Source organism: Cervus canadensis, chromosome 29, assembly GCF_019320065.1.
Source record: "Cervus canadensis isolate Bull #8, Minnesota chromosome 29, ASM1932006v1, whole genome shotgun sequence".
In the NCBI taxonomy this organism is placed as follows: Eukaryota; Metazoa; Chordata; class Mammalia; order Artiodactyla; family Cervidae; genus Cervus; species Cervus canadensis.
This window is the reverse complement of record NC_057414.1, coordinates 45466725-45483394: the sequence shown is the minus strand read 5'-3', so window position 1 is coordinate 45483394 and position 16670 is coordinate 45466725. Positions and strand designations below refer to the sequence as shown.

The following is a 16670-nucleotide window of genomic DNA, read 5'->3' as shown; positions in this document are numbered from 1 at the left end:
TGGGATCTCGAGGCCAAGGATGTCTGAGAGATGCCTTGAGCGCAGTGTCGAGGGCTAGGCACCCCATCCTGCGGGCGATGGGGACCTTGCCGGTGAGAACCACTTTCGGGGATGACTGAAGAAAGGGGGCTGCTTTGGGGCTGGTGCCTCTGGACCATGCCACCCCCGGCCCAGCCCGGCCTGGGGCTCCCGGGAGAGGAAGCCAAGGGGGCTCAGGCCCCCTAATCCTGGTCATCCCCGCCCACCATGAGTTCTGTGGAAGCCTCTCCCAGCACCCCAGGATTTCAGGTCTGATTCCCTGTGACGTCCGAGGAAGGGCATTCCTGAGGGTGCCCCAGACGAGGGATGTGGGGCCAACTACCCAGCACAGGCCGCAGTCTCCCTGCACGCTCTGCTTGCCATCAGCAGAGAGGCTGGGCTCTTTTCCCAGCGCTTCACCAGGGGCTCTAAAGAATTCCCAGAACCAAAGGAGTCCAGCCGCTGCCAGGCCGGCAGGCAAGGCTCATGGAGGCAGCAACAGCCGTGGAGAAGCTCAGGGTGGACAAGGGGGAGGTATGAGGGGTGCGGGGGACTCTGTCCTGAGAAGTCCACACCTGACTTGGGGGCAGCCAGGAACACATGGAAGAGAAGGATGGGCCGTGGGAGCCCCAGGAATTGCATTCCTCCAGGTGAAGCTGGTCAAGGAGGGCTCCCTGGAAGAGGAGAGGCTCATGGAAGGCCTTGAAGGCCGAGGAAAATTGAATCAGGAGGGCAGACAGGCGGGGACGATGGGGTGCGTGCACAGAGAAGAGTGAGGAGACTGGAGCTGTTCCCCCACCAGATATCTTTATAGGAGGGGGGTTTGCCAGGGGCGGGGGGCGGGAGGCGGCAGTTCGAGGGGGAGGCTGGAGCGAGGGTCTCCCAGCCTGCTGGCCTCTGCTCCAAGAGGCAGCCGCGGAGCAGGCGCCCAGGCCGGCGGCCAGCTGCACTTGAGAACGCACTTGACAAAGTAGTAAACTTTATTAATCCCACGAAGCTGGACTCTGGAGTGTGTCTTGATGCTCTGCGAACACGGCGGCGGGGCTCAAGGCGGCGGCTGGCACCCCCCGGAGAAGCCCGCGCTGGGCGGCCTGCGTTCCAGACTCAGGGGCCCCCAGCCTGCACGCGCTGGCTGCGCTCTCCGAGGAGAAGGAGCGTCCTGTCACCTCGAGGGAAACGGCTTGTGGAATCCGCTGTCGGTGATCCCTTTCGAACTTCCAAGCAGAATCTGGGGCACGTGCACATGCGCGGCGTTCCAGTCCCGAAAGATCCCGAAGAGCCAGGTGATGGCATTCCTGGACCCTGGAGAGCGTGGCCTTGGATGCTCCCGCCTAACCTGGGGACTGGCACGTCCCAGTGACCACACACAGGAAAGTGTCCCCTGAGAGAGCCAGACAGACCGGGGGCGTTTCCCCCCCCAATCAGCTTTACTTTGGAACAATTGTAGATTTACAGACAAAACTGCACAGGCGGTGGAGAGTTTCCCGAATCCCCCTACGCGTGTGTGGAATGGCAGACTGCGAAGGTCCCCAACCCAGCTCCTGGCATCACCTGGGGTCACCGGGGTTTCTGCTCCGTCCCCCTTCTGCTTGTTCATCATTTCTTTCATCTCCCGGATGGAGGGGTTTTCAAAAAAACAGCATCTGGAGAGGTTGCTGATGGGGCTTCAGACCCCACAGTGCAGCTCACTTTTGAGAATCCACCCCTGGTCGGGGTCCTTGGAAGTCCGCTGAGTGACCCTCCCTCTCCCCAGAGGCCGCGTCTCCACGGGCACTTACCTCCCCAGCCACAGAGCTTTCCCGAGCCTGAAGCCATGCCACGCTTCCCACTAAATGTGTTTTGTCTAGAAAAGCTTTGTGACTTTTTTGCTTAAGAAGATGCTTTATGTTAATATGGAATATTTTGTGACTTTTAATTCACTTAGAGTATTTTTAAGATTTTTTGATGTGGACCATTTTTTTAAAGTCTTTATTGAATTTGCTACAATATTGCTTCTGTTTCCTGTTTTGTTTTGGCTGTGAGGCACGCAGGATCTTAGTTCCCCGACCAGGAATCAAACCCACATCACTTGCGTTGGAAGATGAAGTCTTAGCCACTGGACCACCAGGGAAATGCCTAGAATATATATATTTTTTTAACTTTTAAAAATTCAAATATTTGAGAACATTTCCATGCTTTAGTGTTAACATCTAATCTGGCAAATCTCAGCAGATGCCACCCTCCCTCAACTAACGCTCTTTGGGATCCTCTATGATGTTCAGGCATGTCAAGCGGTCCCGAGGCAAGAATAATGGGGAACGGAGGTCACGGGGCCAGGGCTGGGGAGCAGCTCTGTGTCCAAGCTGCTGGGTCTCATTTCTCTGCGCGTTAAGACAGGGACCATAGGAGCGAGGGAACCACACGGGTGGGCTGTGTAGACCGTCTGTGCTCCGTGGGCAGCGGCACCAAAGATCCGCCCCTCACAGCCCTCAGACAAGGGCAGAACCGGTTTAGGGTTATGAGAAAACTTCGCAGAAATTTCAGAGTCCCCTCTACCCCCCGCCCACCACACAAAACACAGGCAACACGCCCCCACCGTTCACGCCCTGCTCTCGGGGAAGAACTGGTCAGCATCAATGAACTCCTATTGAGACGTTATTACAGGTAACGATGTTCATGCTTCCCACCAGGGCTCACCCTCGGAGCTGAGCATTCTTGGGGCTTGGATAGACGTATAAGGGTGGGTACTCATGGCAACAGCATCACAGGGTCCCGAGAAATAGTCTCGCTCCCCTGAAAACCCTCAAGCTCTGCCCGCTCATCTGTCACCCGCCGTGAACCCCCGCAGCCGCTGAGCCTTTACTGTCCCCACTGTCCTGCGTTTTCCAGAATGCCACGCAGTTGGGTTTAGACCACGCGTGGCCTTCTCAGACTGGCTTCTCCCCCTCAGTCGTGAACATTCACGTTCCCTCCATGTCTTTCGTGGCCTGACAGCTCATTTCTCCGTATCACTGAATAATTGCTAACAGTCCATTGTCCCGAAGGACCAGTTTATTAATCTATTCGCCCACGGAAGGGCATCTTGGTTGCTTCTGCGTTTGGATAATTCTGTGTGAAGCTGGTTTATGTCGACCTCTGTGTGCAGATTTTCTTGTAGCTTTTCTCTTTAATCCAATTTCACTTCAAATGGCTTGTGGGTTTCCTCAGGACAGTTTTGAAGGTCATTCCTCTTTGGCCCCTCACCGGAAGGACGTGGTAGGGCATAATTCACGGTGTTCTCTGCGGCTTGACGCTGTCTGTGCAAACACCCGGGTCTTTCACCAGGTCCCGTCTGTCCCCGCCGGGCAGCAGCTCCATCCTGGTGTGGGTTGTACTCCGTCCTAACTCTGGTTTCCATGTAACATGTTCTCACGTCTTGCCGGCTAAGCCCCGCTCTGCCCTGCTACTGAGAGCCTTCCCATAAAACTCGCCTCTTACCTAAGCGTCCATCGACAGAGGAACGGATGAAGGAGGTGTGGTACATGCATGCAATGGAGCATTACTCAGCCGTTAAAAAGAATGAAATGATGCCCTTCGCAGCAACGTGGATGGAGCTAGAGAGCGTCTTACTGAGTGAAGTCAGACAGAGACAAATATCATAAGATATCGCTTCTATGCAGACTCTAAAAAGAAATGATACAAATGAACTTATTTACGAAGCAGAAACAGACTCCCAGGTTCAGAGAGTGGACTTGTGGTCACCAGCGGGTGAGGCTGGGGAGGGATGGCTTGGGGAATCGGGGATTGTGGGTGGCGTGTACCCACTGCTGCTCAGTCGTGTCTGACTCTGCGACCCCGTGGACTGTAGCCCGCCAGGCTCCTCTGTCCATGGGATTCTCCGGGCAAGAACACTGGAGAGAGTTGCCCTGCCCTCCTCCAGGGGATCTTCCCAACCTAGGGGTCCAACCTGGGTCTCCTGCATTGCAGGCAGATTCTTTGCCACTGAGCCCCCAGGGAAGCCCCCATGTACACACGACTATATGTAAAATATACAGCCACCAAGGACCTAGTGCAAAGCACAAGGAAGTCTGCCCAGTATCATGGAGCAACCCAAACGGGGGAAGAATTTGAAAAAGAGTCAGATACGTGGGTATGTGTAACTGAGTCACTTTTTGCTGTAGGCCTGAAACTGTCACCACACCTGTACTCAGATAGCAAATAAAGTTTTTTTTTTTTTTTAAAGTCTCCTCTTATTCCGCTCACAGCGGGCACAGACAGGGAGGCTATCGTGAACCCTGACCCACCGGGAAATGCAGGGAGCCTGCTCCCCAGCTCCGGGCCTCCTGGCTGCCCCAGGAGCTCGCTCTGTCTGGGGAGAAGCCCACTGGACGAGATGCTGGCTCTCACGCCCCGGCAGGCAGGCCCGCGCCTTCAGACACGGAGCCTTGAGGCCGAGTCTCTCGTCCGAGTAAGCTTTCTTGCTGTGGCTCTTTGGGGGAAGCGTAACAGACACTGGTGTGCTCCTGACCACTCACACTTGGAGCCTGTCCCCACGATGGCCCGGCTCAGAACCTTCTCGCCTCTGCCCCGAGCACCCGCAGTATGCTGAATGGGGTGTCCCAGCCATGATGTTCCCACCACCCCCAGCCCGTGATTCCATGGGGCTTTGCGAGGGGGTCCATGCGGAGCCCAGCGTGCTCTGGGCCTCTCTGGGCAAGCTTCTCTTTACACGCTCTGGAGACAGGGCGCTCACTCCTGCTCCACGCTGAGAGTGGCCCACTAGCCCCTGACCCTGGGTCTCCTCCTGGGACCCCCCTCACGTCCCCCGCAAACCAGGTGGAGGCCTCCCTCAGAGTGGTGCCTCGCGGGGCTGCACACGTTTCCACTCGGATCGTCCCCGCTTTCAACCGAACTCCACAGCGAGGCCCCAGGAGGGCCCCAGGAGGACCCCAGGGCTGGGAGGGGGCACCCCTCTTCCTGGCCCAGAATCTAATCCAGCCATGGGGCAGCAGGCAGGAAGGGGTGCAGGTGAGCCCTGCTGGCTTACAGGATGCCCGCCCAGTATCCCTGCCCCCTGGCCCCCACGGAGCCCCACTTAAACTCACAAGTCCTCTGGGGAGGGTCAGGCAGCCCACTTGGGGTAACTGAGCCCCACAGTGGTGGGGGGCTGTGTGCGGGGGCCCCACACCTTGGACACCTTCTCCCTGGCCTGGGCATCAGAGGCTGGGGGTCTCCCTTGAGGGTTTCTTCAAGGATGCGGGCAGCCCACCCAGCCAGGCTTCTGGCTCCAGCCCCCATCTCCGCTGCCCGTGCCCTGAGGACCCCAGCCCAGCCCTCACATTTGGGGAAAACCAGCCGCTTCCTGTTTGTGTACACAGTCTGCCTGCTTCCCGCAAGTGGTGGAGGGTCGGCGCGCCAGGGAGCTGGGCGTCCTAGTCCTCACGGGCCTGCTGCTCCGAGGAGAAACTTAATCACTTTGTTTTCTTGGTTTAGGTTTTGCTTTTTAATAAAAAAAAAAAAAATGACCCCGCTCAGCTCTGGCCCCAGGCCTTGTGACGTTCCCTGCACAACAGGCGTCACTTTAAACGCTTGGCCGGCAGGCAGCTCAGGGCCAGGGCTCCCAGGGCGGGCGGTGGAGCCCAGGACTGGCTCCGTGCTGGGGGGCGAGGCGGGGGTGCCAACCTCCCCGTCCTGCGGCCCGGTCAGCAAGGCTGGGACCCTCCCCAGGCTTCGGCCCTCAAACGGCAGGTGGGCTGGACAGGGAGAGGCCTGGGGACCTGCCTACCAAGATGGCACAGGAGGGGTGCCAGGAGCAGGGGCCACCCCAGAACCCTCACGGCCCCCCTAACAGAGCTCCCGGCACGTCCTGTTCCCAGCACTGAGCTCACCCCGAGGAGGAGAGAGCCGAGCCGTCTCTGCACAGACAGAGGGGGACGCGACCTCGGTGACTGACGGGGGTGCGGTGGGCTTGGGCAGGGCAGTGAGGGCTGGCCTGCTGGCAGGAAGGGTCAGGGAGGGAGATGGGGCTGCGGGGGCAGGGAGGGGTGAGTGGAGGTGTTCGAGATGCTTCTCCGGGAGGAAGGAAGGAAGGAAGGAAGGAGCCGTGCAGGCGTGGAGCCCTGGCTGCGTGGCAAGGTGACTCCAGTTATCGGGAGAGCCAGCTACAGCGCCCACTGCTCACCTCACCCACTCTGTCTCACCCGATGTGGACCCCACACAGGCCTCCTTCCCTCCCGAAGCTGGACACTCGCTCAGCGGTGAGACCAGAAGGGCCCCATGTGCACGCGGCCTGCAGTGTGATGGGGCGGTGGAGAGGCGATCCTGAGACAGGAGAGCAGGTGACCGGGCTCCGGGTGCTGACGTGAGCCAGCAAGGAGACGCAGCGTTGCCCCAGGGCCTGTCAGGGCAGAGGGGAGGGCGGGGCTGAGCCCTACCACGGGGCATGGAGGGTGAAGGGGTTCCAGGAGCGTGGAGCAGGGTGGGCCCCTCTCCATGAGTGTTGGGGTCTTCATCTCAGGAGCAGAGCACGGGTTCAGGAGGGGGAACCTGGAGTGTTTGAGAATGGCAGGACAGAGTGAGTCTGCATCTTCTGAAGGTTTGGGTTTGCTCATGTGGGTGAGGGTGAGGGGGTTAAAGAGAACATTCTAAGTACCCAACCCACAGGCAACTTTTGAAGATTTAAGCTGCAGCAGGGGCAGAGGTGTGCAGCCAGATCAGGGAGCTGGAGGGGACAGAAATGGGAGGTCAGGGCCGAGAGGCTGGGACATGAGGCATCCACGCATCAGCCTGTGCATCCATCCTCACTCCCCCAACCACCCATCCGTCCATCTGTCCATCCACCCATCCATCCACCCCCATCCATCCACCCCCATCCATCCATCCATCCGTCCATCCAACCATCCATCCGTCCGTCCATCTGCCCATCCATCTGTCCATCCGTCCATCCACCCCCCATCCGTCCATCCATCCATCCATCCATCCACCCACCCCCCATCCATCCATCCATCCACCCATCTATCCACCCATCCATCCACCCCCATCCATCCATCCATCCGTCCGACCATCCATCCGTCCGTCCGACCATCCATCCGTCCGTCCTTCCACCCACCCATCCACCCATCCATCTGTCCATCATCCACCCATCTATCTGTCCATCTAGCCATCCACCCATCCATACACCCCCCACCCACCCCCCATCCTTCCACCCACCCATCCATCCACCCACCCATCCATCCACCAATCCATCCATCCACCCATCCATCCATCCATCCATCCGTCCATCCAACCATCCATCGTCCGTCCATCCACCCATCCATCCACCCATTCATCTGTCCATCATCCACCCACCCCCCATCCATCCATCCACCCATCTATCCATCCATCTGTCTGTCCATCCATCCATCCATCCGTCCATCATCCACCTACCCCCCATCCATCCATCCACCCATCTATCCATCCATCTGTCTGTCCATCCGTCCATCCACCCCCATCCATCCATCCACCCATCCATCTATCCACCCATCCATCCATCCATCTGTCTGTCTATTCACCACCAAATGCCCAATGGGAGAGCAAAGACTCTCTCTGGGCAAAGACTGAGCGGCGGCATGTGCATTAGGTGCAAAGTCCCAGGTGGGAGCGGGGTGGTTCCTTGAGGGGGGGTGGTAAAGGAGGGGGTCTTGAGGTCACCTGGGTAGGGAGGGGCGCTTGGGGAACTGGCCTGGGAAGCTCTGAGAAGGATGTGGCTTCTTCTCGAGGCAGGGGCTAGTGGAGGGTCTGATCTCAGTGTCAGAGGATGCTGAGTCAACAGCCTGAAGGGGCCAGGGCCAAGGCTGGGCCTGGTGGGGTGTGGCGGAGGAGGCTGCGGCCATCAGTCTCAAGGGGCTGGAGGTGGGGCTGAGGGCCTTTGCTGGGGGCTGGAGGTGCCCAGGAAGGATGCATCCCAGGTCCTTCTGGAGCCCCTGGGGGGATGCGATTGCCTTGACGGAGTGAAGGAGGGGCCATGACGCAGCAGGATCTGAGAGGCCCAGGTGGGGCCTGGGGCCAGACTCGAGACGCTGCTGAAAGAGGCCTGGAGGTAGATGGTGCTGCTGGGTGGGCGCTGGGCAGGTGGCCTGGGGAAGGGGCTGCTTCCCGCCTGCCGTTCTAGCTCTGTCCCACCCACCCGCTCCCCCAGCCCTGGGCATGGCATCCCCTACAGGCCAGCATGGAGATGTTTGCAGGAGCTCTCAGTGCCTCCCCCCTTGATGGCCCCACGTTCTGGCCGCCTCACCAGCGAGGGCTGGCCCCAGGCCCCAGACTCCTGGCCGGCAGGGCTGGCCCGTGCTCTGCCCAGAGCAGAGGCGGGTGGGGAGGGGGTGCGGGAAGAGGGGACCCGAGGAGGCAGCCCTTGGGCTGGGCCTCGGGGGTGAGGCTCCAAGGTGAGCTCTGGCCCCCGGGGTAAATCGGCTCAGCTATTTTTTGCATTAAGAAGTGGGGTGGGGGGGCAGCAGGAAGTGTTCTGTGTTTCCACTGCAGGCGCAGAGCAATTCGGTCATTCGTTTTCATTCCAGTATCTGGAAAACAGCTGATTCTGGAAACCTAAGACTTCCCTGGGCGAGGAGCGCCGAGGAGGAGGGCGCCCCGCAGGCCAGGGTGGGAGCTCGGGCCCAGGGAGGCCTGGTCCCTGCTTGGAGGGGGGGCTGCGGCTGGGCCTGGAGGGGAGAGCCCCCACACCTCCAGAGCCCATCCCACCCACGAAGCCCGGCCAGGTTTCTATAGCACCGGTGAGCCTGACACCCGTGGTTCTGGAAACTTGGTGGGTTAATCTGGGCACTAATCCTAGCAACAGGCCGGGCCTGCAGCCGCTCGTTGCCCGGGGCCGCTGAGCGGGGCCTGAGACCCTTCTGTAAGGGGCCTGGTCGCCACCGAGCCGGGCTCTCCGGGTCTCAGCACTGCGTGGAGCCACCCCAGGACCCAGGCCGGCCTGGGGCCCCTTCCTGGGTACCCTCCAGGCTGCTGAGGGTCCCTGAGGATGCCGTCACCTCGAGGTTGCCAGGATCAGAGGAGATTAGCAGGTGCTCGAGGCCGTGTGGCTCCCCGCAGCGAGCAGGAGGAAACCGGGGGCCGCTGGGCAGGCTCTGGGCCCCTGGCCCTGGGTCTGCCCGGTCACTCAGGACTTGAGGAGGGACAGCTCTGGGAGCCTTGACCATAGTGCCCGCTGCACGTGTGTGTGTGTGTGTGTGCGTGTGTTGTGTACGCACCAGTGTGGGAGGGGCTGCTCCTCTGTGCCTCTGCCTGTCTGCCTTGTGATCCAGTGGTACATGTCTATCCATCATCCATCTATCCCTCCCTCCATCCATCATCCATCCGTCCATTCACCATCCATCCATCATCCGTCATCCATGCATCCACCACCTGTCCTCTCACTCACTGATTCGATAACAGCCCAGAAATGTTGTCCGTACCTGTGGGTTGGCTGTGTCACCCGGGGCTGAAAGGATCACCCCTCCGTGACCACCCCACTTGGGGCTGGAGTCTTGGACTCCTCATGCTGCCCTCCTGGACCCTTCCCGACCAGCCAGCCTGGTTCGTAGCTGGACCCCGCTCCGCCTGAGGCTTGGCCTCTGCCTGGATGGGGATGAGGTCCTGAGTCCTGGGTCCCGCAGGGCAGGGCCCTCTTTCCCGGGGGCTGCGGGCACAGGCTCCCAGAGACACAGAGGTGGGGGGTCCCCTCCAGCCTTGGCGCAGGTCCAGGAGATCCACGGCTGAGTGATGGATCCTAGGAGCCACTGTTGGATGCCTCGGACAAGGGGCTGATGCGGTTCCCCCCTCGCCACCCTCCATCCTCTCCTGGCCTCTGGGTCAGGCCTGGACTCTACCCCACTGGCCAGTCTGCTCTCCTGCCAGCTGGTGGTCTCCGGGTGGGAGGCAGAGTCCAGACTGGCCATGGTGGGGGAGAGGTGGGGAGCGGGGGAGGGCCAGCAATAGGAAGGGGACGGAGGAGGGAGAAGGGGTCTGTTGGGCCTTCAGCTGAGTGACCTGAAGGAAAGGAACATGGAGAAGAAGCCGAGGAGAGTTCTGGGCGGTGTGGGGGAGGCAGCCCCAAGTCCTCCCCAGGCCCTGCAGAAAGGCCGGTCTCTCCATGAAGCCTGGGGGGCAGCCAGGGCAGCCGGAGCCAGGCCAGGAGCCTTACCCAGAGGAGCATCACCTTTTCCACTGCCGGGCCCTTTTTCTGTTCTCCAGCCCCCCACCCCCAGCTCCCTGGCGTCCAGCCCCGAGAGCCCCAGCACCCCGTCAGAGGTGGAGGCGGCCTGGGTGGAGCAGGGCGGCAGAGGGCAAGGATCAGGCCAGGCCCATTGTTTAGAAACGAAGGAACTGACTTCAGCCCCGGGAGCAGGGCCTCCCACCCCTCCCGGGCTTCCTGCTCCCCAGGCGGCCGGAGTGGACTTTGTCCACCTTATTTGGGGATTGAGGAGCCGCTCGGCATACGCGTCCCTGCAGCCCACAGCCTCAGGGTGGGGGGGTCCTCTCCAGTCACTCTCTGTGACTCAGACTTACAGCCTTTCGGTCAGAGAAAGCACCAATCAGGTGTCCATTCGATCCTCCATCCAACTGTCCACCTACCTTTCCAGGTGTCCACCAACCCCTCATCCACCCACCTAGCCATTCATGTGTCCACAGCTGTCCTCCCTTTCACACTCACCCATCCAACCATGCATCCACCCCTCCATTCACCATCCACCACCCACTCATTCAATATCCATCCATCCACCCATCCATCCATCCACCCGTCCATCCATCCCGCCATCCTCCATCTATCCTTCCAGCCATCTATCCACCTACCCACTCCCCTCCTATATCCTTATCCATTCTCCCATCCATCCATCCATCCATCCATCTATCTGTTAACCATCCATCCACCACCCACCCATCCAATTTGTAACCTAACAGTTTTGTAGCATCTTGATTTGATCATTGGAAGCTCATTGCCAAGAAAGCATTTTGAATAAATTCCCTGGCCAAGAAGCAAAACGCTGCCTCACTTTGTCCCTTTCATCTGTGGCTTGTAGAATTTGAACTATCATGAGTCATGTCTGGGACCAGGGCTAGGACACAGGGCTGTGCCGTCAAGACTTTCCATTTTCCATGATGCAGATGACAGACGCATACGTGGGGCGCCTGTGGGGCCAAGATCCCCGTGGGGCAGGGTCTTTGCTGGCTCTGCATGACCTCGAACAAGCACCTCGTTCCTCTGGTCTTGGCTGACTGTTTGTTACACTGAGTTGCCGAGACTTCTGTGAGGGTCAGTGGGGAGCAAGAATCTTCCTGATTCAGCAATTTCGGTGTCCCCAGCAGAAGCTGGGATGGTGAAACCAAGGCTGTCCAAGGAGATGGCTGACACGGGGGCCCTGTTGCTGGGAGTCCAGGCTCTAGCAGACCGTGCCCCAGCCCCTGGGACTATTGTGCATTAAGGGGAGAAATGAGCTTTGGATGGTAGGTAGGTGGCCACAAGTCCACTTTAAGTCTGTTTTCCCAGCAGAAGCACTCACGGGCCCTGTCTTAACTCTCAAGAATCCTGGTTGCTTAATTATATGGTCATTAACTGGGTATATGACCAATTAATTATATGGTCATTGTCCTGAGTGCTCATCTCATTTGAACAAGGTTTTGAAGGATGAATAGGAGTTTTCCATGTGGAGGAAGGAAGGACATTCCAGACAGAAAGAACAGAGATGAGAGAGAGACCCTGCCTGACATTTTGGGTTTGTAGAGAGTCTGACGTGGCTAGACCTGGCATGCAGCTTGTGTCCAGGCCGGAAATTGGTTGTAATGGTGACTGGAGAGGGAGGCAGTGGCAGTGAACCCGGACCCCTGCTCCAAGCTCTACACATCCCTCACAGGACAGTCAGCCCTAGAAGGCACCCCTCTGGTGTGCAGTGGATTTGCAAGTCTCCCCGAGTCTGCCAGCTGGGGCAGCCTCTGCGCTCAGTCTGGCCTGAGCCCACCTCTCAGCCCCAACCCCCAGCAGCCTCTCCCGACCCTCCGGAACACCCTGCTATCTGCAGCTCCGGCCTGCTGTCCTGTGCTCCTGCCCTCTTGGAGCAGAGCTCTGAAAGCCCCTGGTCACTGGGCTCTGACGGCAGACTCTCAGGCCCCATTCAGTGACCACAGGCCGTCCAAGGGGACCCCTGACCTGTGGTCTGAGGCTCCCTGGCCCTCGTCCTGGGCTCAGGCCTCAGCAGAGCACATGGGGCCTGCAGACCCCGCGGGAGCAGGTGGGGCCTGGCTGAGGTTCCGGGCCGGAGCCGGCTGGGAGATGGGCCGGCGGCGCCTGCCTCCCGGGCAGGGCGGGCTTCCTGTCTTCCACTTGGCCTGGGAAGTGACCCCAGCTGCCCCCAGCAGCCGGTGACGTCAGCGTCTGGGGTGACCAGGCCCGGGGCTGGCACCTGCCCATGCTTCTTTCATCCTCTAAGGTGTGTGGACTGTGATCCGTGGGGACCAGGCTCCCCAGACTCGGGGAGTGCGGCCCTCACGTGGCTTCTGGCTGGTGCCCGGGCTCTGCCCGCGGACCCCCTGCTCCATGCCGGGCCTGAGCTCTCATCGGCCACGGGCACACGGAGCCCCGCACGCAGGAGGTGCCCGCCACACGTGTGTGTGAATAAACGGACGTTGGCCGAACTGAGCGCGCCCTCATTTACGGAGGAGTGGGAGCTTTCAGGGGCCTGAGGGGAGGCTGGGGCTCCAATCTCTCTGTAGAGGGCAGGCTGGTGGCGGCCTAGGGCGCCAGGGCCCAGGGAATTAGCACAGAGACGGGGAGGGCAGGGGTCTGCCCCACCCCCTCCCCGGGAGCCTCGGGACAGTCTTCAGGGGTGGCCAGTGCTGTGGACCGTCTTGTGGCGTGGGCACCCTGACCAGCGGCCCCCATCAGCCTTCCCAGATCACCTATCACCCTCCCCCGTCCCTCCGTCACGCCCCCGTCCCCCCGTCACCCCCTGCCCCCTCATCACCCTGCCCCCAGCCCCCCATCACCTCCCTGGCCCCAGTGCTCCCGCAGGGGCTGAGTGGCAGCTGGCATGGCCCCGAGCGGCTCCCTGGTGCTGGCCTCGGGCAGACGGTCGCGTGGGGCCAGGCCTGGCCTTCCCCTCAGGGCCGTGTGCGGGGCGTGGCATGCAGCTCAGCAGCCTGGCACCCAGAGGCCACTCCCTGCGAGGGCGCCCTGTGCCAACTGGCAGGGCAGCCCGCAGACATTTATTACACTCCTGCGATGAAGATGCAGGCGCGGGAACCACAGCTGGAGGCCTGGGGCCCGGGGAGGCCACAGGTGCCCCCGGAGGGACCAGGGTCCTGCTGCCTCTGAGGCGGGGGCTTCACGGCACCCTAGCCGGTTGGGGTGGGTCTGTCTCTCGGGCGTTTGGGCCGGGCTCGGCCAAACTGCTCCCCAGAGTCCGGGGTGCAGGTCAAGAGCTGGGCTGGTCTGGCTCGCAGGGCGCTGACCCCGCCAGGACAGGGTAAGGACAGGTGTGGGCATGCACATTGCCGCCCTGGCTTCGGGGCTGGGGACTCCGGGCCCCGGGGGGCCTCGTCGGCTCAGGGCGGGAGGCGGGAGGCCCGGCTGCCCGCAGGACTTGGACACCTGGCCTCGAGGTTCCACTTGGCCTGGGGCCATCCCCGTGCCAGCGCCGTCGGGGCAAGAGCCCCCGCTGGCCCGAGAGGAGGGGCACTTGGCCCCTGCCTCAGACATGCTCGGCCCGGAGAGGAGGTGCAGAGTGGACGAGGGCCTGAGGCATGTGGGACGGGCCAAGGAGACTGCGGCTGGGGGTCCAGAGGCTACCCCCCACCTGGGGACAGAGCTCCCTGGAGGCCCCAATGGCGGGGCTCCCGCCGTCATAGTGGGGAGTGGGAGGCCTGAAGGAGGCGGCCGTGAGGATGGGCCAGCCCCCCAGCCCTCCCCAGCCCCACTGCTGCGCCTGGCGGCTGCGCCCTTAAAAGCTGGGACCCCCACTGGGGAACAGTTCCAGGCCGGCTGTCTTCTGTCCTTGGTCCCACGCCCCAGCCCCCAGGTGCCCTGTCCCTCCATGGCCCCCTCTCTCTCCCCTCCACCATGGAGGAAGGCCTCTTAGCCCCCATCTGAGGATAAGCACGGAATTCTCCATTTCGAGTCTATCAGGAGCTTTGAGGACCATCGTGGTGGCCTCTCTGCTTCCTTCCTGCCGAGGGTCAGCAAGGAAGCCCCGGCTACCGGTGCAGCTTGGAGTCAGGTGGACCCCACGTGGCGGAGAGACCCCTGGACTCCGGCAGCACATCTGGGGCTCTCTGCCCTTGGTTTTGGGGGTGCGCGCCAGCCCTTCCTTGGGCAGAGAGCCTCTCTCTGCCCCTTGGACCTGCCTGCCCGGGAGGCACTTGGATTCCAGAGACACTGACTGGGCCCCAGCCCTGGGCACCTGCTCCCTTGGCTGCCTTTTGCCCCGCGTCCACCCTGATGCCTCCACCCAGGGACAGGCCCAGGGCAAGGCCCACCCTGCCCCTGGCACCTAACGTCCCACGGACACCAAATAACTGCCCACTCCCACTCCCCAGCACTGCACGCCGTTGCGGCCAAGCCCTCTTTCAAGGATCTTGCATGTTAACTCATGGCCTCCCCAACGCAATCCTTGCAGGCGGTGTGGGGGCGTCCTCACTTCACAGACAGGGAAACTGAGGCTGGGGGTCTGCTTCCTGACGCTCCTGGCAGAGACTGTGGGCAAGAACGGCGACTGCGTGTGGCCCCCTGCGAGAGGCGCGTTGAAGCTGAGCCATGGGAGGAGGGGTGCTGCCTCTGAAAGGAACGGGGAAGGGGTTTCTGAGGCAGGGATGCCCTGAGTCTTGAGGACGCGGGGAGGGCCGTGTGTGGCTGGGTCCTCGGGCGAGTGGGTGCCAAGGGGAGGCTCGGGGGAGGGTCTGATGTGGCTCTGGGGCAGCTCGGGTCCCGAGTGCGTGTGGCTGCCAGCTAGAGAGCTGCCTTGGGGTGGGCGGGCATCCCCGTGAGGGTCAGAGCTGGCTCCAGGAGCAAGAGGAGCATCTTGATGTCTGGGGAGCTTGGCGTGGGTGGAGAGATGAGCCGTGAGCCCCGATATGGAGCTCGGCACGGACAAGGCCAGTGAGGCCTGGCATGGCTGGAGGAGGGTGGCGGTGGGCGGGGCAGAGGCGAGGTTGGGCGGGGAAGGGGAGGACCCTGGGTGCTCCCTGGAGAGGCCCCCTGTGACCCACACACGAGGGCCCCGGTGAGTCTATGTGTGACCCTGCCGGGGTTTCCCGGGCACACGCCTCCTCTTCTCCTTGGAAACGGCTCTGCAAGGATCCAGATGTTCTGTGGGTCCCTCAGGCCTGCCTGTGCCACGTCTGGGCGCCCGGAGGCAGCAGGCAGGGCCATGGCCGGCATCCAGGGTTTGGAAGGTCCCCAGACGCTGTGGTCACTTTCTGGGCTGCTGTGGCCGAGCGGGAGGCTCGGGCTGTCTGGAGGGCCAGGCAGACCCAGCTTCGGGGCCAAGAAGAGCAGGAAGCCACGGGGTCACAGGGAAGAAAGGGGTGTCTGGCAGGGGCTCGTGCCAAGGGTGCTGCCGGGCGGTGGCCCAGGGCCAGACCCGGGTGACGGCTTCCGCCTGCTGCCCCGCCTTGCTACTTGCACGGGCTCACGGGGCCGGCCTCCACTTGGCCGGGTTACGGCGGGTGCAGCTGCACGCCCAGGGGGTGCTCCCCAGCCGCCCGCCCCGTCCGGCCCAGCCCAGCGCCTCTCGTCACCTGTGCCGGACAGCAGGCTGGTTCGTCCGCAGCATCAAATGCAAACCAGCCCCGCCTTCCTGTGGCCACCAGTCCCGCCCTGGTACAGAACGTCCTGGTGGGTACCCGGGGGAGGCGGGATTGGTCATCTGTGCGGGGCTGGGGGGACGCAGGAGGGTACATAAGGCTCCAGAGAGGGGGACCCCGGCTCTCGAAGCTGAGATGGGTGGGGCCTGAGATGGAGCAGGAGTCACCCCTCGTCAAGGAAGGCCCCGCCCCGCCTCTGGCTGCCGTGATGGAGAACGCGGGGGTGTGTATCTCTGCAGAAAGCAGATGCTTCTGCTTTACTCCGGGGGTCCCTGGGCCGGATGACCACATTTCCCTGCCTGGCCTGGAAGCCTTTGCCACGTGGCTCTTCCCTCCACAGCTGGCCGGATGGGCCTGCAGTGGGCAGGTGCGGTGACCAGCTGGAGGACCATGCCCATCCACCTGAAGCCCCACCTGGGGTTCCTGCAGCCACAGGGCAAAGCCCAGGACCCCCTGGACCATAGTGGGGGTCCCAGCAGGCCTCGGGGTGCCCAGCTGCCCCTCACCTCTCTGGCATCCATGGAGCTGGCTGGCCGCTTTGCAGGGTACTATTCCTGTCCTGGGGGCTCCCAGCTCAGGGAGAAGGGGCCGAGACCAGGGGAAGGGATGCACGGCAGTGGGGATGGGGAGATGCTCAGGACACTCAGGACCCCGGGACCGCAGGCCTGGGGGCAGCGCGGCGCCCTGGGGGATGGGAGGCAAGTGTTAACAGGATCTGGATCCGAGGGCAGCCCTGGCTGCCACACGGTCGCCCCAGAGCCCCGGGGAGCTGGGGTGAGGTGGGAGGGGTGTGGCCAGCTCACTTCCCGAGAGAGATGGTGCCTCAGACCTGGAGGGGAAGAGGGGAGCCCGGTGCGGGTCCAGGGGTA

General features: G+C 61.9%; 1 protein-coding gene across 2 annotated transcripts; it reads right to left on the bottom strand.

Annotated features, from left to right (window-relative positions):
• Positions 1–5465: 5465 nt before the first annotated feature.
• Positions 5466–16263, bottom strand: LOC122430980. Of its 2 annotated transcripts, none has more exons than XM_043451987.1 (2): positions 15736–16263; positions 5466–6373 (listed from the first exon to the last, which is right to left on the bottom strand). In XM_043451987.1, the coding sequence occupies exons 1-2, from the start codon at positions 16261–16263 to the stop codon at positions 6173–6175; spliced, it is 729 nt and encodes a 242-aa protein (XP_043307922.1). In that variant the 3' UTR covers positions 5466–6172. The 2 variants fall into 2 exon arrangements, with proteins under 2 accessions (XP_043307922.1, XP_043307921.1); XM_043451986.1 differs by lacking the exon at positions 5466–6373 and adding an exon at positions 7420–7955.
• Positions 16264–16670: the final 407 nt, after the last annotated feature.

Bases quoted from the DNA above. Each gene is read 5' to 3' on its own strand.
- LOC122430980 (XM_043451986.1), bottom strand. From the start codon at position 16,263: ATGGTCCAGGGGGTCCTGGGCTTTGCCCTGTGGCTGCAGGAACCCCAG. The intron at 7,956-15,735 runs GTGACGAGAGGC...CACTCCGTCAAG, and splicing joins CAGCCTGCTGTCCGGCACAG to GCAATCGCATCCCCCCAGGG.